Here is a 26311-nt window from a genome sequence, read left to right on the forward strand (position 1 = left end):
ATGAGAATATTTGCAAATGTAGAACAATACATAAATGTCAATAATCATTACTTGAACAAGCCACTTTATGTCTCTGAACTGGTTTTTTTATCTGTTAAAGGAGAACAATTCCCCTAGTTAAAACCTTACAATATTATTAGTTGAAACTCCTGTCAGATGTGTGCAAGCTGCTTTGCCAGTCTCTGTAAATTTCAGCATTTATTGCTTTTAAAAAATGAACATCCCAGGTTTTTTCTTCATTTAAATGAATAAAATTCTTTGTAAAAGGCCTTTTTAACGACATAGCATTACTTCACTAATGTTCTTGCCATTAACAAAAAGTTCTACTATTTTGATTATTTTCAGTTGTAACTTTAAAGGTGCTTTCTTGAAACATTCAATTCACATTGTAGCATGAAGCTAAATAACATTTTGGGTCAAAAATAAAGATGTAACATCTTGTGTAACTCAAAGTAGCTTTGAAACCAACACCACTTGGATTAAACCAGCCAAACCAAGTACGAATGAATAAACCAACTTCATTGCTTTTATGTAAAAAAAAAAAAAAAATTAGAAAACTAATAATGGGAATTTCTGTGATGACAAACGTAATTTTCCAACACAGATATTCTTTATTCTTAGTACTTTTCCCCACAAGAGAAATGAAAACAAAACCTTGGGATTTTGAGTATATTTCTACTAAGGAGGTATTGTATAAGATATGCAAGATTTAACTCTGAAGATTTTCTAAATTGCATCCCCCTTTCCTATGAATTGGAAAGAGTTGCAGTTTGATTCTTAAACAATGGCCACATTTGACTGTACAAAATAACATGAATCCATTGCAGCTGTACTTCAGTTCTGGAGAAATGAGAAAAATTCCTGACCTGTTTTTTCTGAGTATTAAAATTATTGAAATCTGTAACTTAGGTAACACATAGGTATCCCAGCATGATGCAGAGAAACATAAAAGAAAAAGGGTCTCATCGAACAGTTTTACATACCAGGAACTCTGTGAAAATGTTTAACATTCTATTAAATTGGACAGCTAGGTGGCAAAATAGAGCACTGAACCTGGAGTCAGGAGGAACTGAGTTTAAATCCTACCTCAGACAATAATTACCTAGCTGTGTGACCTTGGTCAAGTTACTTAATCCCATTGCCTTGCCAAAAAAAAAGATTCTTTTAAATTACCTAGGTTTGGTTCACTTTTATAAACATTATCTTTTATCATTTCTAAGAAAAATATTTTTGGAATGGCTAACCAAGAAATCACTTACAAAATTCTTGAAGTCAGAAGTGCAAGATTATATCTCAAATGTAATTGGAGGAAGTTAGACTGTGATTTCTGGCTATATATAAATGTGTTTATAAATACGGCCTATAAAAGGAACTGAAATTCTTTTGCATGTTTTTCCTGGGATAAATGGACTTGCTTCCATATGGACAGTGGCTATGAGAGCCTGAGTTGGCTAAATTTTCCTTAAGACATTAGATTATGGATTGGCTGCAGTCAGTTATGGCTTTTTTTCTCTATTTAAAAAACCCCAAGTATGGATTATTTATGAATAAAAAATAATTTATAATAATAAACAAAATTCTAACTGTCCAAGGGGAATATTTTTTCTCTTAAGCTTTATACACAGTTATCATCTTACCAGTAAAATGAGAATTGTAAAGATGAAGTTTGTGATTCCCTAGGTTTCAGTATTCAAAGTGATTTTTCTCCTGCCTGTGCTCCAAGGTAAAACAAAAACATGACAAAAACTACTTGGTTTAGCATATCACAACTTAATTTCAGAAAAGGAAGAAGAAACTGAGACAGAGTCCCAAGGAATATCAGGAAAATCAAGGTATTAGTTTATGTAGTGGATTTGCATCAGACCCATATATTTGGTCCAGATGCATACCTACTTAAATGAGTTTTTAGGAAAGCAGTAAATGCGAATAGGAAAACAGGAAATCAGCAGGCTTCCCCCTAAGAGGAATGTACTATAGAAGGGACGTAAGGTACTAGAATCAAGGACCCGAATACAGTGACAAAATTCTGGCCTACCTGGAAACTTATGGTAAGCTTTCTGCTAGAATAGGAAATAATTCCATATTGTAAGTAGACAGTATATGCACCAAGGTTGAAAAGGGATGAAGAAGCTATTAAGTATACATCCTGTTTTGCTTTCAGTTTTACTGAAAGTATTACTTCCTGCTTAGTCCCTTTTTCCCAAGGTAAAATTAGTTTCTCTTGCCAGCATCTCTCTTCGTTTAAGGTTTTCCAAGTAAAAGAGATAAGATCTATGTTACAAATAAGCATGATTTCTATCTTCCTCGAGGTCAAATGAAACCCCAAAATAATGAGTACAGTGCTATACTTAAGAGTTAGGAAGACCCAGTACAAATCCTGCTTCAGGCCTTTCCAGCTGTGAGATCCTGGGCAAATCATTTAACCTTTTCAGCTAGTGTTCTCATCTGTAAATGCAATATTAGTAGTCCCTAAGTACTGTTGGGTCAAATTGAATTACCTTCCATATAAGGTACTTTGCAAACCTCCAAGTGCCTTGTAAATACCATTTTTCTTTGCAACCAGAATACTTCTTTACCTGCTTACCCCTTTCCTTAAATCTCTTGTCAGTATTTGATTATATTTATGTTAGCATTGGCATGTAACATAACTACAGCCTTCCTAGCCAGTTCCATTCAAATGGCTTCCATTTTCAACTTAACAGCCAAAGAATGAATGTGCCTTTTTGCTAGAAATTCACTTCTTTTTGGTAACTTTCCCAGTCACAGAGACTGGATCCTTTTGCCTATTTTTTCAGTTTCTGTAGAATTGGAATTGTTCTTTAAATGTTTGCTAGAATTTGCTTATAAGTCATGTTCTTGCTTTTTTTCCTTTGAGAATTCATTTATGGATTCTTCAATTACTTTTTCCTAAATAAGAAAGGGTTATTTAAAACTTCTATTTCCTCTTCTGTTAATCTGGCAATTTATATTTTTGCAAATATGCTAAATTTTATTTAGATATTCTGTTTTATTGGCATAAAGTTAGGTAAAATAGATCTTAATAATTTACTTTTTTTTTCTTCTTGATATTTGGGATTGTGGGTTTCTTTTTTAAAAATCAAGTTTTCTTAGGACTTACCTATTTATTTTCTTAAAAACAGCACCTAGATTTATTCAGTGCATTTTTTTCTTTCAGTTTTGTTAATCTCTTTCCCTTGATTTTCAGGGTTCTAGTTGGGTGTTTAATCTGGGAATTTTTGATTTGTTAATTTCCTAGGATTTTTTTTAGCTGCAAGCTCAGTCAGCTGATCTGCTCTTTATATTATTGCTGAGAATATTTAGAGATATAAATTTCTCAAGTATTTGGCTGCAATCCCAAAATTTTGGTATGTTGTTTCATTTTTATTGAATTTTCTCTTTGAGATTATTGATTTTTTTTTTTGCAAGGCAATGGGATGACTTGCCCAAGGTCACACAGCTAGGTAATTATTAAGTATGAGACCGAATCTGAACTCAGGGCCTCCTGACTCCAGGGTCAACGCTCTATGCACTGTACCTAGCTGTCCTGATTATTGATTAGCTGTGAGTCCTTGGGCAAGCCACTTAACCCCATTGCCTTGCAAAAATCTAAAAAAAAAATTACTCTGAATGTTTGAGTTTTCTACCAATAGCATGTTTTATTATGAGTTCTTTGGAATTGTAATTGGTCATTATGTAGATCAGAATTCCTAAATCTTTTAAAGTTAATGAAGTTTATAAAGTTGTTTATGTATAGTTTTCCTGGTTCTGCTTGCCTACTTTGCAATTCTTTTTTTCCCCTTTCTTTGATCTTTCTGGTATAAATTTAGCCATGATATCCCTGGTCAAAGGATGTTCAGTTTAATGACTTTTTGGACATAGTTCTATTTGCTTTTCATAGGAACCCAGTTCCTAGTTCCATCATCAGGGCATTAAAGTTTTTGATTTTCCATAATCCTTCAAACATTTGTCATTTTGCATTTTTGTCAACTTTGGCGATCTGATAGATATTAGGGTGAGCCTCTGAATTGCTTCTAAAATTGTTCATATATCCTTTGATTATTAATTAGTTGAAGCATGACCTTTATTCTTATGATTTAGTTCCCTATATGCCTTGGAAAGAGACCTTTATTAGGAAAAAAAATATATATTCCAAAGATTTTTTTCCCCTTAATTTCTGGTTTGTTTTCTAATCTGGCTTTGTTTGGTCAGTATTGTTGTAGTTGTTGTTTTAGGCAATTAGAATTGCTTATTTTAATTGTTCATTCTTTCTTACATATGAACTCTTATCCATAAATCTGATAGGTAATTGCTTCATTAATTTGCTTATGTCACCCTTTATGTACTCATTTGGAGTTCATCTTAGCTTGCAGTGTGAAAAATGGTCTATACTTTCTTCTAGATAATTTTCCAATCTCCCCCCGCCCCACACACACACAATTTTTGTTGAATAGTGAGGACTTGCTCCAACAGCTGACATCTTTGAAACCCAGGTTACTATGTTCATTCACTTTAGGATAGTGTCTAATCATTAGACTGATCCTCTTTATTTCTTACCCAGTACCAAACTGTTTTGACAGTTTCAACTTTCACTTTTGAGATCTGGTGCTGCTAGACTTTTTCCTTCCATTCTCCTCCCTTTCCCCCTTGATAATCTTGGCTTTTTGTTCCTCTTATGGACGTCCAATCTTTTAATTTTTCTGGGCTGCATCACCAGACAAAAACTTGTCAGGGACCAATGTAGAATTGAATATTTATGAATACAATATAACCCATATTACCAATTTGTCTAATAATAAAGCATGAATGGACTTTTAAAAGTAAATCTTTGTTAGGTAGTATCATCATTTTATTAGCTTAGGTTAGCCAAGAGTAATTTATATTTTCCCAGTTATTTATTTTTTCAAGACAATGGGGTTAAGTGACTTGTTCAAGGACACATGGCTAGGTAATTATTGTGTCTGACATCAGATTTGAACTCAGCTCCTCTTCAGGGCCAGTACACTATCCACTGCACCACCCAGTCACCCCCTTCCCAGTTATTTATATGTGCTTTTTTTCTTTTTCATAAAGGGTGATTTGTAATATTTATAGTTTCTATATGTGTCTTTGCAGGGAGATTCCCAAGGATTGCCTGTTGCTATTTTAATTGGAATTTTTTTTCTATTTCTTCTTGCAGTATTTAATTGGTAATATACAAAAATGAATATGCTTTACATAAGATTCACCTAGAAAATTATCATTTGCAAAAAAGTGATAGTTTTGTAATTGCCTATATTCTTTTAATGTTTTTTATTGCTATAGTTATAACTATAGTGTATTGTATTATATTGAGCTAGTCTGTTGAATAGTAATGGTGATAATGGACATTCTTGTTATTCTGTTGATGTTAATAAAATATATTCTTGCTTGTTCCCATAACAGATGTTGGTTCTTTTTAAAAAATGATATTACTTAATATTTTAAAGAAAGCTCCATTTATTCTATTTATATTTTTTTAAAACCAGGAATGAGTGTTTTGTCAAAAGCTTTTTTCTGCATCCAGGAAAAAAAAACACCATGGTTTTTGTTATTTATTATTAATACAGTCAATTGATAATGGTTTTTAGTTTTTGTTACTTAACCAGCTATTAAACCATTCCTGCTATAAATATAGGCTGGTCTTATAGTATATGAGCTTGATAAAGAGTTATAATCTCCTTGCTAATATTTTATTTAAAGTTTTTACCTCTCATTAAAGAAATTGGTCTAGAGTTTTCTTTCTGTTCTGACTCCCTAGTTTAGGTATTAAAAGACCATATTTGTATCAGGAGGAATTTGATGGTGCTCATTCTTTAGCTATTTCTCCAAATAGTTTATGCAGTACTATAATTGTTTTACAAATATGTTTGGTTAAACAAATGTAAAAGAACCTAACTTAGTGCCTTGTCATATAAATGTGGCCTATGGGTGATTTTTGTGGCCTGCCTGTGTTTATTAAATGCTTCAATAAATGAAACCAAGCTATCACAGAGTTCTCATTAAAATGGCAAATCAAAATATAGTCTATTGTTTCAATAAAAACTTTTAAAAGATAAAAGATTAGATAGCATTGATATAATAGGTGCCATTCAAACTTATTCCTTTCCCTGAGCAGACTATCCTCCAACAACAAAAATGTGTTCATAGATTCATCTGCTCCTGGGTTTTTTGTTTTTTCTTCTGGTGTTCATTTATGGCTTATTTTCTTTTACTATAGTATTATTTAAATTTTTAATATTCTATTTACCACTCTTGTGTAAGCATGCATTTCTTTAAGCCAATTTTATTAGCATATTGTTGGTCAAAGCAGCTCCCAGTAATTTCTTTTACTTTTATTGGTTGTGAATTCAGTTTTCTTTTTGAACTAATATTAAATCTTTACTAATTCCTTTTAAAAAAATCAAATTGGCTAATGGCTTATCTATTTTATTCATTTTCCTGAAACTAACTCCTAATTTTTAGTAATTCAATTTAAAAAAAACTTTCAGACCAATTTCATCTTTGTTTTTCAGAATTGTCTTGGTATTTTTAAATTGTTGGTTTTCTGGGATATTTTTTTTTTGCTGCAGGCTGAATTTATCTGCTTTTTCTGTTAAATGATGAAAATGTTCAGAGATCCACATTTCTCTGTAAGATTTTGTTTGCATCCCCTAAATTTTGACATTTTATCTCATTTAAGCAAATTATCGATTGTAAAGATTTGTTCTTTGATCTACTAATTTTTTAGAAGTTTTTTAGTTTCTCTCTTGATTCCAGGGCTTGTGCTCTATCCACTGTGCCACCTAGCTGCCCCAGTCTAATTTTTAATTCACTTTTAATCTTTTTTTTACAAATCCCTTTTAATGAATGTAAATTGTATTGCATTATGGAGAAAAGATGCATTTAACATTTTTGCTTTTTCCATGTTTTTCATACATTGATACAACCTTAATTTTTGTGAAGGTGCTATGCACAGCTGAAAATTAGATACACCACTTTTTTTTTCTGTTCAATATTCTCCAGAAGATTATCTAACTTTTCTTATTCCAGGCAAACTATTTTTGGTTCTATCTTTCATGGTCTGAAGATAAATTAAGCTCCCTCCCCTGCCAATGATTATAGTTTTTCTATTTTTCCTTTTCTGTATAAGTTCTTTAATTAAAAAAAGAATTTAGATGCTATGCTGTTTGATGCACATATATTAAGTATTGATATGCATTATAGCTTCCTTGCCTATTTCTTTTAATTAGCTCTATTTTTATTGCTGCTTTGCCTGAGATTGTGATTGCTATCTTTTTATTGTTTTGTTTTCCTTCAGCTGAAGCATTCTTTAGCCCTGAGTTTTAACTCTGTGTATCTTTCTGCTTCACATGTTTCTTGTAAAAAAAATATTGAGTTTTGGCTATTTTCTTCCATTTTATGCATTAAAGTCCATCCCATTCACATTCACACCATTATAACTAATTATTCATTTCCTATCCCTCCCTTAATTTACTATTCTCTCAATTATTTTTCCCCTTTCCCTTTTAATTCTTTTCCAATTGGGTAAAATGTATTTCTGTACCAATAATGTCTATGGGTATGCATACTCTTCCCTCCTTTTACCATTTTAGATGAGTGAAGTTCTAATATTGCCCACTTCTCCCCCTTAGCTTTAGTTTTCTATTCTTTTCTCTATTCTTCTCACTTATCTCTTCTCCCACTTCATTCTCCTAAGACTATCAGAACATAACAAAATCATTCCCAGATCTGCTAAGACTTGATGACCTCTGATGATAATAGAGTTCTTCGGGGCTACATTTATTATTTGCCCATGTAAACCTGCAGTTGAAATCTTGATTACTCCCTTAAGGTTGCTTACTCATATTTCTCTAATTCTCATGTTTTTATGTTAAATTTTCTAATCAACTCTATTTCTTTTTTCAAGAATGTTGTTTCAATCAAGATATCCTTTTCTCCCCTCTAGGATAATTTTACAAGCATATCTCATTTTATTGTATTTTCCTTTATTGTGCTTCACAGATATTGCATTTTTTTTTGCAATTTGAAGGTTTGTTGCAACTCTGTATCCAGTAAGTTAGTCCATCCATGCCATTTTTCTCATAGTAAGTGCTCACATCATTTTAGTAATTCTTTAAGTATTTCATACCTTTTCATTATTATTATAATATCTGTTATGGTGATCTGTGATCAACGATTTCTGATATAAATGTTTTGGGACACCATGAATTTTACCCATGAAAGATGTTGAACTTTAAATGTTTTGTGACTGTTGACTAGTTGTTATTGTCTGACTAGCCATTCCGCATCTTTCTCCCGGACTTCAGGGTTTCCTACGCCCTGATATACAATATTGAAATTAGGTCAATTAATGACCCTGCAATAGCCTCTAAGAGTTCAAGTGAAAGGAAAAATCAGTTGATAGTGCTATTTTCATTGTTGTCTTATTTTAATAAATTACCACAGGCACCCCAATCTTGGCAACTACTACTGTGATTAGTCAACAACCATCAACACTGAGGATCAATACCCTTCACCAACAAAAAAGATTACAGCTCCCTGAAGGCTCAGATGATGGTTAGCATTTTTAGCAATAAAAATATTTTTAAGATATATACATTTTTGAAGACTTACTACTATTGCACCTTTAATTATAGTATAAACATAATCTTTTATATTCACTGGGAAAAAGAAATTTGTGTGACTTACTTTACTGTAGTAGTCTAGTACTGAACCCATAATATCTCTGAGATATGCCTGTCCTCAGTTTTGCTGCTGTTATTCTTGCTTGTATACTGACTGTACCTTAGAATGTTTTATCCATCAAGCTCTCTGCTCCTTTACTTTGATGGTGGCCCAATCTGCTGTGATCCTGGCATCCTTGGGATAGCTTTGGTACATGAAATTTTTTTAGTGGTTTTGCAGTATTTTTATTTTGATCTGGGAGTTCTGGATTTTGCCTATAATATTCTTGGAAGTCTTCATTGGAGTTTCTTTTGATTTACACTGTACCCTTTGAGAGTTCAAAGAGGCTCAGGAATTTTCTCTTGAGTTCTTGAAATATGATGTCTCTTTGTGACTTCAGGATTTCATTTTTGGGTTTCTTGTCCCCATGAACTAACTTTAATACAGTGGGCTGAAATACCTGCCTATTCTTCCTGATAAAATTTTGAAATCTGCTTTCCTAAAACCTAGGATATGTGTCAGATTATAGTTCCCCTTTGATTGTGAAGTGAAATGAAATTGAAACCAGAAAATTACAGTTCAATAAAAAGAGGCAACCAGAAAAATACTGAAGAAAATAACACCTAAAAACAGATTTGGTCAAATGGCCAAAAAAAAACACTTTAAAAAATTCACAAATTCAAAAATATTTCCAGGGTTCCTATCATTTTTAACTAGCAGTAATTTCTTCCTTATAAAGAATCAGGTCCAGAATAGAGAGGTTCTTGTCAATGGTTTGTGTTTTGAAAAATTAAATTACTATTCAGACAAATCAAGGCCATTATTAGGTCTTCTGCTATGGCCAGAGAATCTCAGCATCTCTCTGGAGAGCGGAATTCTCCCATTACTATTCAATCATTTCTCCCTTGTGATTACTCCCCAAACTAATCTATTTTTTTTGCAAGGCAATGGGGTTAAGTGACTTGCCCAAGGTCACCCAGCTAGGTGTCTGAGGCTGGATTTGAACTCAGGGCCTCTTGACTCTAGGGCCGGTGCTCTATCCACTGTGTCATCTAGCTGTCCCCAAACTAATCTATTTTTCAATCCATTTTTGTCAAACTCCTGTATTTGAATGCAAAAATGTTCCAAATTTTTAATGAACAGGAGACAAGAATTCTGTTGTAGGTAGTGCTATTTTTGATGTTGGGAAAGTTTGACGGCAAAAGGAAAAACTACTATTAAGCAGAGATAGTATTAAGGAAAGGGCCTAGCATAGGGTCATGGAGATTCAGACACAACCAAACAACAGCAAAAAATATGCTAATTCTAGTTTTAGTCAATTTTAAAACTGATGATTAAAACAAAAACCATGCCATTGATATTTCTGTGAAATTTCAGTTGAAAATGGTTCTAAGATCTTGCTCATAATAGTTGACACAACTGGAAGCAGGGGAGAATAGTGCCAAAAGGTTGAACAGAACAAATATACTTTAATTCAATTTTAATACTGGGCTCAAAGGACAATAGTTTCTAAAGGGCAAGATTCACTAAGTTGTACTCAGAAGTCTAGGGAAAAAAGCATCTTTTCCCTTAGGTTAGTGTAATATTCATCAGGGAATCTTCCATAATTTTCTTTCTAAAATAATGTGTCATAAAAGGAGTTTGGTAGGATTCCTTTGTCTAATTTTCCAAATAGTTTATATAGTATTAAAATTAATTGTTCTTGGTAGAATTACTCTCTTAGTAGAATTCATGTGGCAGTCCATCTGGCCCTGGAGATTTTTTCCTTAGGGAGCTCATATATGGCTTGATCAATTTCTTTTTTCAGGATTTGGGGTGGCTAGGTGGCACAGTGGATAGAGCACTGGCCCTGGAATCAGGAGGACCTGAGTTCAAATCCAGTCCCAGACACTTAAAAATTACCTAGCTGTGTGACCTTGGGCAAGCCACTTAACCCTATTGCTTTGCAAAAACCTTAAAAAAAATAGGGTTATTTAAATATCTTTTTTCCTCTTCTGTTAGGGCAGTTAACCTGGGGAGTTTGTTTTTGTAAATATTTATTGATTTCACTTAAGTTTTAATGGAATATAATTGGCAAAAACAATTGATAATTGCTTTAATTTCATCTTCATTGGTGGTATATTCTTTTTGGTTTTGATATTAGTGTAAATTAACCAATGCTTCTATTTTTTTATTTTTTTAAACCAGCCCTAGTTTTTATTAATTCAGTGTGTTTTTTTAACTTTCAATTTTATATCTCTTCTTTGAATTTCAGGATTTCTGATTTGGTGTTTAATTGGGAGGTTTTAACTTGTTCTTTATTGAATTTTTTTCCTTTGCATGTCTCATTCATGTATTTGCTCTTTTTTTCCTGAATCATTTAGGAATATAAATTTTCCTTTATGTACTGATCTGATCAAAATTCATACGTTGTCTTGTCATTCTGATTTTTTTTTTTTGCAAGGCAATGGGGGTTAAGTGGCTTGCCCAAGATCACATAGCTAGGTAATTATTAAGTATCTGAGGCCGCATTTGAATTCAGGTCCTCCTGACCCCAGGGCCGGTGCTCTATCCACTTGTGCCAACTAGTTGCTCCCATTCTCTGTGATTTTTAAAAAATCATTTCTATGTGTTCCTTGACTCACTTGTTTTCCAGGATCAGATTATTTAAGTTTCTAATGGTTTTCACTCTATGCTTTCAAGGCCATTGTATTGAATGTGATTTTTATTGTATTATAGTTTGGAAAGGGTACATTTACAGTTTTGCTTTTTTGCATTTATGAGGTTTTTGTGCTCCAAAAAAGATGGTCAGTTTTTGTGAAGGTGTCATGCAGAGCTGAGAAAAAAAAGTATACTTTCTATTCCCATTCAATTTTCTTTAGAGATCTATCATATCTAACATAAAAAATTCTAGTTGTGGGAGAGGGAAGCTGAGATTCCCCCAATGGAATAATTTTTCTGTATTTCATTCTATGACTCAATATGGAAGCCTCTAAACCTTGTGTAATTGTGACTGGCTCTAGGGTACATAAATGGTTTCTTTCTGACTGCTTGCAGCAACTTTTTCACCTGGGAATTCTGCAATTTGGCTATAAGATTTCTAGGCTTTATTTTAGGATCTTTTTCAGGAAGTGATATTCTTAAAATATCTCTCCCTAATCTGTTTTCCAGGTCAGTTGTTTTTCATTCCTTTGACGTCATTGTTTCTTGATGTCTCATAAATTAACTTTCACTTATCCAATTCTAATTTTTTGTTTGTTTTTGCAAGGCAATGAGGTTAAGTGACTTGCCCAAGGTCACACAACTAAGTAATTATTAAGTGTCTGAGGCCAGATTTGAATTTAGGTCCTCTTGACTCCAGGACTCTATCCACTGCACCACCTATCTGTCCCCCAATTCTAATTTTTAAGTAATTATATTCTTCAGTGAGCCTTTTTATCTCCTTTTTCATTTGGTCAATTCTGTTTTTTAAATTTTTTTTTTTGGCCATTTGACCAAATATTTTTTTAGGTGTCATTTTCTTCAGTATTTTTCTGGTAGCCTTTTTTATTTTACTGTAATTTTGTTTCAATTTCATTTCTCTTCACATTTTTTTTCCTGTCACTCTAATCTACTTTAGCTTTTCCAGGATTTCATGTTGGCCTTCTGTATGATTTGCATTTTTTTCCTTTGAAGAGTTTGTAGCTGTTTTCATGTTATCATCTTCCTAATATGTTTTGATAATCGTAGTAGCTTTTTTATGGTCAAAAACATTTTTGTTGTTGTTTGTTCATATTTCCAGCCTATTGACTTTTAACTTTATGTTAAGCTCAGCTCTGTTTCCAGAATGGGTTGGGAACACTTTTCCAAGCTTCAGGTTTTTCACCTGCTATTTTCAGTTTCTTTATGGGGTCTATAGTTTTTCAGTGCTTCCAAAGTGATATTATCTAGATGTGGCCAGAGTTTTCCTGTGTCCACCAGTGTTTGTGCTCTTCTCCATCCTGGAATTGTAATCTAGAAATATGAAAAAATGTTTTTTGTTTTTGCTTCTGCCATTCTAGAATTTGATTTGATGGGTTATTTTAAAGTTGTTTGGAGGGGAATGTTGAGGGAGTTCTCCATCATCTCTTCCCCTAGTTAGTGTTATTAGTAAATTGAAAACAGAAAATATATGTTTATAGTCTTACCTTATTGAAAGTAAAATGAAAACCTAGAAACAAAATGTTAAAAGGAACTTTATCTTTTCTTCCCTCTTTATCTTATAGGTCATGCAAACTGTGGTCATGGAAGATGAAATAACTTGTCCAAAGTCATAGAGAATAAGAAGCAGACTAGAATGCTAGTTCTGATGCCTGCTCTAGTGTTTCACATTAGCACTGCTTCTTAAAAGGAAAAATAAATGTGGTCACTCTGTAATGTAAAAGTTGCATTCATTTTATTAGTTTAATTATTAATTTCATCAATTTTGTTATAGTTGTCTAAGATTTTACAGTTCATAAAGGCAGGAACTATGTCTTATTTAAATATTTTCTCTCTCCCAGCTCCTAGCACAGTGTTCTCTATCCACTTGTAGTTTATATGCTGAAAATAATATAGCTTTTATTTACAGTAGTCCATTCCCCTCAGGGTAAACACTAGGGGAACTCTAATCTGCACGAATTAAATCTAATTAAAAAGAATACAAGTAGCATCCTTGAAGGAGAGGAAATATGTCCAGTATCAATCTAATTAGTAAGAAAAAAAAAATCAGATTCTTTCTCCTTCCTTAGAACTGCATAGCTCTAAGTTGTTTGAACCTTGTGGTATTTATGGCTTCCCCTAGAGTTCCAGGCCAAGGCTTCTTTGCCATGAGTACAGGAATGGTTTTGTTGTTGGTGTTCATTTTTCCATATGGTAACTATTCCACTATATGAAAAAAAGTGAGGGTTTAGGGTAGAGAGGAAGATGGTAAATCCTCATTTGCTTATGAGAACAAAAGGAAAATGATAAACTATTTCCCACTTACTATATAGTTGATTAAGGATCACCAGTGACCCAGTTATGGTATACTTTATTGCTATTAACATGAACATCGACATAGGAGTGCATCTTATGATAAAAATAATAAATAACATTAAGCTTAGTTAGGCTAATGTTAAAGGAAATTTATATTCACTGATATAGCTTAGAACAGTTAGTGGGTACAGTAAGGGCTATCAAGTAGCACAGTAAAACCTTTAAGACCAAAGCAATATAGGTCTTATAAACTATCTAAATCTTAAATTATCACAGGGATTCCTTTCATATCCCTATGCTTGGCATTATTTCACATTACTTCGTAACAGGTGCATATAAGATCCCTCCCTCTCTTCCAAACTCACTATCACTGTTGGCCCTCTGAGTAAGCATAAAACCATGAATTTTATTACACATAATTTTCCATGAAATATTACACATGTAGTGATAGTCTGCATTTATATAATACAGTCTGAATGTTTTTGGCCACAGCAATTTATGAAAACCTAAAATAAAGGGGGGTTTGGATATGCATCAATAAAAGGATTAAGTACCTACCCTGACAAATCAAAGATGCTTTAAGCACTATACATGTTACCACATTAATGATCTTTCCTGAAGTTTAAGGTCACAGATTATATCATTAAATCAAGGACATATTAGTAAGGACAGACTGTCGAGCCTAAAATCCATGTTGTCTTTTGCTGGGGGGGGAGGGCAAAACAGTCCTGAACACATACTTAGAAGAAGATATGACATTAAAACACCAAGATCAATATGTCTAGTAGGTTAGGTATTTGGGCAACAATGTTAGAGATCAAAAAGCTTCAGTATGAAACCTAAACTTCAATCATTTAGCACTGGATTAATAGCTTCATCTGTTCCAAAAAAATTTAACTCTTTGACAAACATTAACCTCTGCCCTGTCCCCTTTTTTTGTAATCCTGACAAGGCAGTCAAGGATAGCTGAACAATCATCACATTATAATATGGATCTGAACCAATTCAGGAATACTAATGTTCACTTTTGGAAATGAGTGCATATACACAAATCTTTTTGAACATATATTGACTTGCATAAATTATTCATTATTGTGTCCAACAGAAATTCTTTGAGCTATCTAGTTAGTAATTAGGTCTGGTTAACTAAAATCATGGTATCCTTGCAAGGATTCAATCTAAGCTTAAAAGATTTTTATTTAAAAGATGTGGACTTGCATAGAGTTATTCAGTGGAAAGTAACTGCTTTTTGATACTAAACCTCATCTTTTCTGACCATCTTCTGGGCTAAGGCTATTGGCTACAAGTGAGCACAGCAATCTATTAAGCTTCCAAATAGATTTATTTTCATTGCCCCATTTCCCTCAACTATAATATTGATAAATGAGTACAAAATTCAAGAGTGTTCTCTCTCTCTCTCATTTAAACAGGGTTACTTTTATTCTTTCTGCTCACCAAATCTGAGGTAACAACCCATGGCAAAATGTACCATCTTGCAGTCTGTGGAAATCAATTCCTGACTCCTTAGCCAATAGGGAGAAGCCAGTATATAGTATTCTGTCATGTGACAATCATCATAACCACATTAATAGGGAGAGCAGCAGTAGTAGGTAAAAAAAACTCAAATATCTTAACCTGGAATTAAATTTGTTAGGCATTTTCCTTCAAAATTACAGGCTCAGAACTATGTAAAAATGAAATTTATAAATACTGAGGTAGCTCAGAAACTTGCTGAGTAACAGGATAGAGAATCCTGAGATCCAACATGCATAGGGGATAAATTATATTTGGCTAATTAAATATTGACTACATGCACATTTGGTAAAATTAGGAATCTGCTTTAATGGTAGACCTGTGAAGTAATGGCATACTCTGAAGTGTGAGATTGAATCCTGTAGGACTAGAAGATGAGATTAAAAGATTCTATTTTGAGAGTTCCTGGATAGACATCATCTAGAAGAATTAGGTATTAAACCTTTTTACTGCTATATAATTTTATTTAATAGGCTAACACAGTGAACAGGACCTAAAATGGAATATGGAGGCTGTTTGTTGGCCCATGATTTTGTTTTTACTCTTATTTTACTATGAATTTACCCATAAGGCCTATGGAAGAAAGCTAATTAGTGAAGCATTAAGCAGAAGGGGGTGGGAAGAACCCTTACATTTTAAAAATGAGATGCTTGGTCCATAGAAATAGAAATATTTCTTAAAGCATACTTTTACTTCTTTTTATCTGTTTAAATCAGGAGAGGGGAACCTTTTTTATGCCAAGGGTCATTTGGATATTTATAATTTCATTCATGTCTATACAAAATTATCAACTTCTGACCCTGATCCTGACCCTGAAAAGCTCATAGATTTATTGAATTTTGAGTTCTTCCTACATTTGCCTTCACAGTGTCAGACCAAATGATTTCTTGGGCTTTATATGGCCTGTAGGCCAGACATTCCCTGTCCCTGATTTAAAGTGTACAAAATCCCTAAAAGAATCATTCTATTCCATAGGAGGCCTGCACTTTCAGTTTAGGCATAGCTATGGGCTGTCTGAGATAGATAAATTCATGAGTCTCTCCTAGGAAGAGGTGGATGCAGATGACATTATGGCATAGCTACAAACATCAATAGTACTCTAGAAATGTATTTCCAGTGCCACCTACATTTCAAGTGATGAAAATCTTTCTGAAACCTCCCAACTCTAACCCTAAGCAGACCACTTTACTCATCTTTCAAATTTATCTACCTAGATATTTCCAGATTCTGGTGTTTCACAGGATAGCCTTCATTTTTGGTATGATTAAAGAGGAATTTCGCCTATTCCACCACAGCTTAAGTGCAATGCTATAGATTCTATCCTTTTTTTAGAGTAACACTTTAAAAACTGGACTTCACAGAGGGATTTGGCTAGGGTAAAGTGTCCATTCAGATGACTAGTCTTCAAATTATAAACCTTTTGGGTGAAAGAAGACAAAATAAATTTAAAACAGACCAACAATGTATTCCACAAGTCCTTTGAAGAGGCAGAATACTACACGAAAGTGTAGAAACAAATCTAAGCCAGACACCTTGTCTGACTTTTGATGAATTTATATTTTTCTGTTTGTTACACAAAAAGGCCTCATTCATATGCTGGATTTCATTTTTATTATTATTGTTTTGTAAATTGCTGACTTATAAATTCAGCTAGTATCCAGTAATTTTTCATAATTTTAATATGTATGTCTGCAGTAACATTGTGACAGCCCCATATTGTGGATGACACGATACTTAATACAGATTTATCATATTTGGTCTTCAGGTAAATAATGAGTTTCCAAAACTGCCTAAACATACCATTCTGAGCCGTTTTAGTCCATCAGGAAAATACAGAGGTCCCCCCCCTTTTAAAAAAAAGGTAATTAAATATTGAAGTAACTACATTTAAATAGATGTTATGATGATTACAGAAACAACTCAACAAATTCAAAATTAAGGCCAAAGTCTCATCTTCTGCTCCCACAGTAATCAACTCTAAGGCACCAAATGCCAAAGGATCCATGAACTTTTTCCATTTGGAAGGCATGTGGGCTGAGGTATGATTATTCATCCTTCTTTATGATCTTTTCTTCCTTTCCCCAAATAATCAATTCTTTTAGGGAGGAAAAATCAGCCTTAGTTTTGAATTCAAAATGTAAAGATAGATTGGAATCTCTTGCTGCAAATTAGAGAATTAGCAAGATAGTTTAAATGATCAACTATAGAACACGTTTAAAAATATATATATATATATATTTATATAAAAGGAATCCTTTTATTATAAGGTAGCATCTGCTCAAAAACCACAGCAGCTACTTTAATGGAGACACCAGATAGGAGGGCAGAGGACATTTGGTAATTAAGGACAATTAAAATATTAACAGTTTTATCGACATACTGGTCAGATTAATTCCTCCTAGTGCTGAATATTTAAGCTTAAAAATATTGAATATACCTCTGACAAGATCTTTTCTTTAAAAGGACCTGTGATAAAAGATTGTATCTTTTTTTTCTAAATGAAGCAGAATAGTTCTGTCTTTTTAAACATACACAGATACTAAGTGAGACTTGTTTTACTTAGACTGGAAAAATATGCCAGGGACAATCAAAGTCAACACAAAGTAACAAACAGCCAAAGGTAGCAAAAAAGAGAAATGATTAAGTGCAGCTCTGGTCAAAATCATAGCAGTTCTTTACATCAGTTAATGGCTCACTTACACTGGAATTTCTATTCTGTTACATGCAAGCCCAAAGAAGCATTTGATCACTACACATTTTGATAAAATTGGATTAAATTTATCAGGCAACTGCTAAAATATAAAAAATTTGCAGATGTAATAAAGTAGCTTCATCTGAACATTAACAGGACAGATATAAGGAAATCATTCCATCAATTAAAAAAAAATTTTTTTATGTTGCATGTTTTGTAACCAAACTAAATTTCACATGAAAAGTATTGTGATTTCAAAGTTTCCATAGTTTAAATGGAGTGATTTGAAATGTCAAAAGACCCCATTGTTTTTCAAAGAAATGAAAATACACTTCAAAAATTCCACATGTGAACAACAAAATACTGCATATCTATCAACAACTGCACTGGCTAAGTCATTAATTATGAAAGGCTAGCTGCCAAGATGGAGGAAATGGCTCCTTGCCTCTGTTCCCTTTAAGGAATATACAATCATTTGAGACAGTTTACACTAAGCGCTTATCATGCTGTCGTTACACTGAGATACTCAGTCCTTAAAATAATCAAGTGTTTTTTGTTTTTTATTATTTAAATTTAAAAGCTGCAGTTCTCCCCAACTCTGCAGCAACAGAAATCATTCAGTAGGGAGGGGACATCACAGCCTTTAGAACAAGATGTTTTGTTTTCTAGTTTGATTTTTGTTATGAAATTACTGAGTTTTAAGGCCACCTGTGTTTTCATTTTTGTTTTTCAGTGCTGAACATTGAAGTCTGATCACAGGGCCCATATAACCACTGGGTGAGAATGTGTTCCAACATTTTAGGTATTAAGTTAAATGTCTCCTTTTGGCACCACAGAGTTGATTAAAAAACTTTTTTTTTTAAATATGAAAAGATTTCAAAGTTTTTAGTTTTGGATGCTTTTTTCCCTCACTGCTGAAGATGGTGTGTCCACATTCACAGCGATGACTATGCTTTCGCCATCTTCTGTTTTGATACGTTTCAGTTCTGGCTGCTCTGACTGGTCACCATTCTGACGTTTGGTTGGCAGTGATGCTGATGCTGATGCATGGGTTGCCAACATATGTAAAGGGCTTGCAGCAGCTGCAGAGAGATTAATTAGTTAGAATAATCACACATCCCAAATAATCTATTTTTTTTTTTTATTGCTTGCCCTGATAGGGAAACCAGTACCCATACTTCATTATCTTACAGAATACTTCAAATGAAAGGCCAGAAATGATCTTTAATATGAGTAATATGAGTCAATATTCCAACAGATATTTTCACAGAAAGCTGTGTAGTAGAAGACTTCTCCAACACAGATTTGTGCTGCTCCATTTCAGAGTCAGACAGTATAAATTTCTCTAGGTTAACAATGATTTTGTCCCCCGCTTCTTGCTGAAAAACTGTCTTATGTTCTAGTGGCCATGTGGAATAAAGCATTCATCAGAATTTAAAATACAAGGAATAGAAAGAAAAACTTTTAAATTAACACTGTGTATTAGTTGGCTATAAAACATTAACAAGTTATTTAGATATAAAACACAAACTATTTCAAATTACCTACTATTTTGATAGTGAGCTCAATGAACATCTATTTAGGTTGAGATCATTGTAAAGACAGAATGTAGTATTTTATAAGTTTTCTCTCAGCTCAGAAAAAGCCAAGTCCCCTAATTCATTCATAATCCATATAAAAGTTAAACCCAAATAAACAACAGAACTGAAAAGAATTCCCTGCCGAGCTTTCTCTATCCCAAATGTTTTCATTTTCACTGATGCATTCAGAATTCCACTTAAAAATTTTACAGAGAAATTACTTTTTTTCCCTTCAACTTTCAATCATAGTTTTTTCTCCAGAAAATAAACATATTATAGATGTGCCCTGTAGCAAGGACACTGCCTTTCAATAGCAGTTAACTTAAAAGATTAACACAATAAAAAAAAACACAATTTAGTTATGTAAACATCATTTCTGAAGATGTTTTCTCAAATATAAGCTCTTGGAAAATGGTAAAACCTCTATAAATGCACAACGAATTGGATAATGGTTTTTATGTATCAATATTCATGTTTCAGGCACAACTGAGTCCCTGAAATAGAAAGTAATAGTACAGATCTGCAGATAGAATTTGTAGAAATTAGGATCTATAGCTATACATCAGAATCTATAGCTCTAGAGCTAGAATGAATCTGAGAGGCCAGCAGATTCAATTTCCATTTGGCAGAAGAGGCACAAAAGAGAGAACCTAGGTCTTCCTGAAGAACAGTGCTCTATCCACTATGGCAGATTCCTATCTTGTATGAATTAGTTATAAAAGTACAAAGTTGAAAAGTTCCAGAGGTCAAAAAGTAAATTTGTAGCTTTAAATCATTTCCTTCTGTTCATTCTGGTTATTGTTGGGAAGAAATATTTTTCAGAAAATTATTTATGCTAATATGGGTTTATCAAAAACACTAGTGTCTAACTTATCAAGCAAGAGTTTATTGATATATCTACCTAAAACAGAGTTCAAGCCGAGAGTACATAGCTGAAGCTAGAATGACTTCATAGCTCTGCTACAGATAGAATGTGGATTTTGGAGTACATGCTTTTAGATAATTTTCTGCCTCTGTAATTAGATTCTTCTGATATTTAAAATAAAGACACACCTCTTACCACTTCACACTATGAGAAGGCAAATGCTTTCCAATTCTTTAATTTGCTATATGCAGAAAACCATACCATTTAAAAAGCTATCACTTAAGGAAGAAGAGTTCACGTTTTTCTGAGCTCATATATCATCTCAATTAACCATCAATCAAAATTTCAGAGTCAAAAGGGTCCTCTAATCTAACCTTTACTTGAAGCATGAATGTAATGATCTTTTTTCAGGCCTCTACAATTGTAGCATTTGACACTATTAAACATGCCCTTCTCCTGGATATTCTCTCTGGGGTTTCCTTACACTTTCTTTTTCTCATATTTGTCTAATCATTCCCTAGACTCCTAAAGCATTAGCCATATCTTACTCCTTAACTGCAATATTGTAAAGATCCTGTCTAAAGCCCTCTTCTTTTTTTCTCTCAATACGCTTTCACTTACTTCAATTCTCATGCATCTCTAGTGTTTCCTGAGTCTCAGTTCACATAATCATCTGATGACTGGGCATTCTGTGAACTAAATATCCTACCACCCTAGTTTAGTCTACTATCACTTTGTGCCTAGACTATTGTCAACAATTTCTTAATTGATCTTCCTTAAGTCTCTCATTCAACCCATCTTCCAATCGATCTTCACAATATTTAGCTCTGATCATGTCACACCCTCCACAATAATCTGCAGTGGCTCCCTATTACTGCCATGCTCAAATAAAAACCACCTGACTTTTCTACTCTTATTACATGTAGTCCCCACCATACACTAGACAACCTGGCCCTGCCATTCTTCACACACTTCCTGTCTCCATGCCTTTAGATGAGTTATTTCTCATCCCTGAATTAGACTACCTTCTCCTCTCTGCTTTTTGATATTCTGATTAGAATCCTTGAATTCAAGACTCAGTTCAAGCACCACCTTCTGTATTAGGCTTTTTCTGATACTCCTAGGTGCTACTGCCTTCCATCCTCATGTTATATAACTGTTTTGCACATACTTATATATGCATTATTTCCCCTTAGCAGGATGTCATCTACTTGAAGACCTTATTTTTTTATCCCTAAAATCTAGCACAATACCCATCACATAGTAAGAATTTAATAAATACTTGTTGATCAGGATACAGGATGGTAATCCTAACAGTCTCAGGAGATTGAGAGTAAGAGAACCACAAGAGAATAGTAGCATGAAAAGTCAGGGTATGAGAGCATTCAGGAAATTATTCATTGCAATAGAGGGGTCAAGAAGGAAGAAAACTGGGGCGGTTAGTGGCGCAGTAGATAGCGCACTGGTCCTGGAGACAGGAGTACCTGAGTTCAAATCTAGCCTCAGACACTTAATAATTACCTAGCTGTGTGGCCTTGGGCAAGCCACTTAACCCCATTTGCCTTGCAAAAACCTAAAAGAAGAAGAAAACTAAGAAAAAGCTTCTCAGTGAAGTGATTAAAAGATAGTTGGTGATAGAGAGCATTTTCAGTCAAATGAGCTCAAAAGTCAGATTACAAGGGTTTAAGAAGTGACTGGGAAGCAAGGAAATCAAAATAATGACAGCTTTTTTTTCTTCCCAGGAGTTTAAGTTAAGACCATTCTTTGATCCTAAGGTTTATCTGAAAATCACACATGAATAAAATAACAAGTGTATCTACTGTAAATACTGTATATCTACAATGCAACACTCAAGCTGTTTGAGTTATATTAAATAGGTCATTTCCAATCAAACATCTAAAGTGCCCAATATGTACAAGGCACTATGTAAAGATTAAAAAAGGAGAATGTCCTGGTTCTATATGGAAAAATAAAATACAGATCAAACAGGTATCAAAGGTTCCTTTTTTTCTATGATCATTCCATTTCTGACATGAAAGATATAAAATCCATAGGGTAACTCTCACTCTCAAATACATACCTATTTTAAGTAATTATTCCAAATCCTTATTCTAGAATATATGTATTTCAGAAATTATATATGTTAAAGAAAAAGTTATGTTTAATAGCTCACTTTTACAGAGCAAGTTTCTTTTATATAAAACGCTTTACATTTCTACTTTCTATTGGGCTCATTTGAGCCCTATAATATTCCTGCCAGTATTATTACCTTAATTTTACAAATGACGAAACTATGGTTCAGAAGAGTTTTATGAGTTGCTCAAGGTCACTTAAGTAGTAAGAAACAAAATTGGTACATGAATCAAGATCCCTTTGACCCTAAATTCAGGGCTTTTTCCATTGTACCTCTCTCTGTTGCTGTCACAAGATATGATAACATGAAGGGAAGTGAAACAAAGGTCATTAAAAAAAGAAGCTCCAAAATAATTGCCTGAATAAATTTGTTTCTCCCATGATAAATAATTGTTAAGGCTTTTCATAAATTGGACTAAGCCTAGTTAAGATGGTCCAGTAATGACCCAAAAATTGTTTGCTGATATCTCAACTGGTGGCAGGAATCATTTAAATTTATAGTGGGTTTTCCTTCTTGTGTGTGATGAAAGAGTCACATTAAGCACACATGAACTCGTGGCTCAATAGACAGCTTGGTTCTCAGTATTTGTATTATATGACTCCATGGCTCACTACAAGAAATTGCCTCTTCCTGAGGTTCACAATTTATCAATTTACAACAGAAGCGCCAAACACTGGCAGGCACAAAGAAATAATATAAATAGTAATAATAATAATGATACTATAGTTTTCAAAATCAACATGTAGCTTGCAAACCCTTATTTCTATATGAAATATAGAAAAACTATATATGAGTTTTGAAATCATTGATGTACATCTACCCAGTGGCTAGGAGTAAACCAGTTTAGGATATGACAAGAGTTTACTAATGTAGAAATACAACTCTCATTCTACATTCCATGCTCATTTTCTTCTCAAAGATCTCTCTCAGCTAGAGCCCTAGTATTGGGGGAGGGTTTATACTCAAGCCCTTAAATTAATATTAGTGAACATGAAAGCAATAATTAGATAATAAATATTCAAACCAAATTTATAAGATACAAAATAAAGGAGTGAAATATTAAATTGTCCTGTGGTCATACACTGATTCCATTCATGAGACTTACTCAAACCAGATCCCAGAGCAGCTGGGGGAGCAAGGGAAAGAAGGGAAAAGGGATAATACAATATCTGAAGAGAAATACAACAATACCACGAGGAATAGAACCTAGTGGATAACCTGTATTAGGGTCATATGGAGATAAAACCACATGAAATCAGGCATTGAATCCAACCCCACACCTGGTTCTCTGGTCCTACATTATTACAGCTGATGGGTTTGAACTTTAGTGCTTCTTCTGCCCCTCTGAATATTTTGATCTTGATTAGGCTATCTAATTCAAACTCCCATGTCACTGACCCAGCAGATACTCACCTATTGGAATAGCCTCTGAGAACCTATGATCGCCTCTATAACATAATGGGGCACTGGAGTAGGACCAAATAATAGAATAATTTATTACCTACATTTTTGGATTTTTCTTTTGTTTCTTTGGAACCATACTATCATTTCTATGTCAGTATTTGAAACATAGTAGATAAACAATAAATACTTGCTGATCAACTTCTGAATCACGGTAAGTAGATGATCATTAGAATAGGTCTTAAATGCCCATTATAGTTTAATGGTATAACACTAGAAGGTATTAAGATTAAAATAAGCATTATCTTCTTCGCGTTATTTTTATAATCCTTTTAAGAGCATTTGACATCATGAGGTTATGGGAGCTTATTGTTAAATAAGTGATGTCTCTTGAAGGTTAGCAACATCATAAATATCCTCTGGAATGACATAATGACTGCTGAATCAAAATGTCTCTGGGCTGGGATGTCAGCAAGAAAGACTAGAGATTTTAACCTATTTTTAACTGTGGAGCTAGAGGACCAAGGACTGGTTAGTGTAATGACATGATTAAAAATACTGGCAGGATTTAGTTACCAATATATGTAAAGGGAAGGCCACCTGAGGCTCAAAGGTAACTCTCTAAATGCAATGATGTCAAAAGTGATGGAAGGTGATTAAATGATGAAGATAATAGTCTTCAGTTATGTTAAAATTTGAAAGAATAAGGAAATGTCCAAAAGAAGAAGAAATCAGGACATAGCTGAGAATAGAGATTACCTGAAATGGTAACTTGGAAGGAAGGAAAAATATGATGAGACAAGGCTACAAAATTATGGGGGAATCAAATTGTGCAGAACCTGGATACAAAGTAGACTAAATAATTTGAATTTTACTAAGAAGGAAGAGAGAGCTAAAAATGAGGGTGTTATGCCAGATCAATGTATGGAATTAGTTTGGCAGTGTTAAGGATAAAAAGAAGGAGAAGGCATTGAGAGGGATTTATTGTAATAGTATTGCAGGTCTATATTAGGGTGGTGACAGTAAAAGAAGAAGATAGATCTACTTAGTAATGTAATCTACCAGGACTGCCAATTCTATCAGAAGCTAGATAACTCACAGCATTTTGCTACATATATAAATTTATGGGATTAAATATTTTATCATAAGGAAATGCACAGAAATGAACCCCCCAAAACACAAGCAATATGATGTATTGATATTACCCTTTGGATATAGAGGAAATAAATATTTTTCAAATGACCTAGAACAATTTATAACTTGGGAATTTCTAGGCAAAGAGAATTTCATTTATTAAATTGCTCTACTTTTTTATCTCTTATCCCAATGGCAGTGGTTGGGATAATCTGGCTTTGGAGAAGACTGTAGATTGTAAATTGTTAATGTAATAACATTTTAATATGGGGACAGGATGATACAGTGGTTGGAGTGGAGGCTTTGGCATTTGGTAAAATTAAATAGTTTAAGTCCTGGCTCTAAGTGGTACTGGCTGTGTAAACCTGGGTTAGTCATTTAACCAAAATTTATAGAAAAACTATTATTTAGGAGAATACCTTTCTTTCTGTGATAAATTATAGGTCTGGTCAAAAACACAAATGGAATGATAATTAAAATATATATATATATATTATTGCTAGTCATGTATTATAGTTTATCAATATCATGACTATTGTCATTTTGAATATAGGAGGTATCACAAGGTGGCAGCATAGCATACTGGGAAAAGAGCCAGCCTAGAAGAGTCTAAGAGACCTGGATTCAAGTCGTCCCTCTGACATATGCTGGATTATATGACCTTGGGCAAGTCACTTTAAGCTTTGAGTACCCAAGGAAACTCTCTAGGACTCTTTAAGCTGAAGTTCAGTTTTCCATCTTCAGAAGTACAGTTTCCTCATCAAAAATCCTTTGTTACAATTAAATTACAAGTCTGGACCCTTTTCAAAAAAAATAAACAATAGTATTCCTACATTCCTGGGATTTTTCACTTTACATAGTTCTTATCAAAAGAAAATGGGTTGTAGTTAGGTCTATGTGAACCTATTATTTAAATCAAAGACTTTTCACAGAATTAATAATGTGGATAAAACTGATTTCTGAGACTTACTATTACCTATGAGACCTTGGGCCATGTCACTTAACCTTTCTGGGTCTTGGTTCCCTCATCTGTAAAATGAGAGGGACTATATTGGTTTGCTCCATATCTGTAATTTATATCTAAATCTATGATAATCCTTTATGAATTGGACTACACAAAAAGGCAACTACCTAAGGAAAGGGAAATTTGAGTTAGCACCTTTTTCACTAGGTTCTTTGGCTGGGGACAAAGGGACATAACTTTTTTTGGTGAGGAGGAGAAGATAAAACTAATAGCATTTAGTATGAATGTCATGTCCATGAAAAGCATTCAAATATTTGTTGAATGACTGAATGGTGATAAGTTACTCAAGAAGCTATTGCTGAAGAGTAGTGTA

The 26311-nt window shown here is 33.5% G+C and overlaps 2 protein-coding genes across 7 annotated transcripts in view; one reads left to right on the plus strand and one right to left on the minus strand.

Annotated features, from left to right (window-relative positions):
• Positions 1-13003, plus strand: part of WDR45B (WD repeat domain 45B) — a 91460-nt gene extending 78457 nt beyond the window's left edge. For 2 of the 4 annotated variants that reach the window (XM_074225212.1, XM_074225211.1), the window contains exons 11-12: positions 8464-8574; positions 12906-12989. In XM_074225212.1, coding sequence (XP_074081313.1) covers positions 8464-8574; positions 12906-12934 — 140 coding nt within the window. In that variant the 3' untranslated portion in view covers positions 12935-12989. Of the gene's footprint in view, positions 1-8463; positions 8575-12905 lie in introns of all 4 variants that reach the window. The other 2 variants (XM_074225213.1, XM_074225209.1) reach the window with 2 other exon arrangements.
• Positions 1743-26311, minus strand: part of FOXK2 (forkhead box K2) — a 154132-nt gene continuing 129563 nt past the window's right edge. For 2 of the 3 annotated variants that reach the window (XM_074225208.1, XM_074225206.1), the window contains one exon: positions 1744-18942. In XM_074225208.1, the coding sequence (XP_074081309.1) occupies positions 18746-18942 (197 nt within the window). In that variant the 3' untranslated portion in view covers positions 1744-18745. Of the gene's footprint in view, positions 18943-26311 lie in introns of all 3 variants that reach the window. The other variant, XM_074225205.1, reaches the window with a different exon arrangement.

This window comes from Macrotis lagotis, chromosome 2, assembly GCF_037893015.1.
Source record: "Macrotis lagotis isolate mMagLag1 chromosome 2, bilby.v1.9.chrom.fasta, whole genome shotgun sequence".
Taxonomy (NCBI): Eukaryota; Metazoa; Chordata; class Mammalia; order Peramelemorphia; family Peramelidae; genus Macrotis; species Macrotis lagotis.